At 67.9% G+C, this 873-nt stretch overlaps 1 protein-coding gene across 1 annotated transcript in view; it reads left to right on the plus strand.

Annotated features, from left to right (window-relative positions):
• The first annotated feature begins 34 nt into the window (after window positions 1-34).
• The window catches only part of SDSL (serine dehydratase like), a 1,425-nt gene continuing 586 nt past the window's right edge, over window positions 35-873 (plus strand). Inside the window, 4 exon segments of the mRNA XM_009642896.1 lie at window positions 35-47; window positions 109-236; window positions 546-634; window positions 730-873. Of these exon segments, the coding sequence (XP_009641191.1) occupies window positions 35-47; window positions 109-236; window positions 546-634; window positions 730-873 (374 nt within the window).

The following is an 873-nucleotide window of genomic DNA, read 5'->3' on the forward strand; positions in this document are numbered from 1 at the left end:
GGTAATTAGCGCCCCCCTCCTCGGCTCGGGACTCATGGGCGATGCTCGTGAGTAATACGGGGGTGCGGGGGGGGGAGGTGAGTCCTGCCTGACCCCTGCTTCCCACAGGGGGGAACGCAGGTCTGGCAGCGGCATACGCGGCCAAGAAGCTGGGGTTGCCAGTCACCGTCGTGGTCCCCAGCACCACCGGCCTCGCCACCGTGCGCAAGCTGGAGGAGCTGGGGGCGGAGGTGGAGGTTCTCTGGCCAGGTACCCCTGCAGTGGCCCCTAAAACTGGGGTCTGGGGGGCAGGGAACCAGATGGGGCTGCGCCTGCTCTGCGATGCTGGGGATGTGCATGGCAAACCCCATCCCAAAATGTCCCCCTCCTGCATCACCTGCCCCTGGTATTGTGGCAGGGTCACCCCAGGGATCCCCACATCAGCCCAGTGCCCCCTTGCGGGCTTCTGGTGTCCCCCAGCCCTGCAGTGACAAGGGACCCATCCCTGGGGTGCAAGGGTTGGATGCGGCCCCACTGAGCCCCCGTTGCCCCCCCCGCCCCTGCAGGTGTGGGACGAAGCCAACAGGAGAGCCCTGGAGTTGGCACAGACCGAGGGCTGGGTCAGCATCCACCCCTTCGACCACCCCTTAGTGTGGTGAGTGCTGCTAGGGCTCAGCTCCCTCCCCTGGGCTCCATCCCCAGGGTCTGGGCTGATTCGGGGAGCCCCCGGGCTGCATCCTCCCGCTGCAGGCAGGGTCACGCTGGCCTGGTCCGGGAGCTGAAGGATTCACTGGAGACCAAACCGGACGCCATCCTGCTGGCAGCGGGGGGCGGGGGGCTGCTGGCAGGCGTCGTGGCTGGCCTGCAGCAGGTGGGCTGGCAGGATGTCCCCAT

This window comes from Egretta garzetta, unplaced genomic scaffold, assembly GCF_000687185.1.
Source record: "Egretta garzetta isolate BGI_Z169 unplaced genomic scaffold, ASM68718v1 scaffold7, whole genome shotgun sequence".
Taxonomy (NCBI): Eukaryota; Metazoa; Chordata; class Aves; order Pelecaniformes; family Ardeidae; genus Egretta; species Egretta garzetta.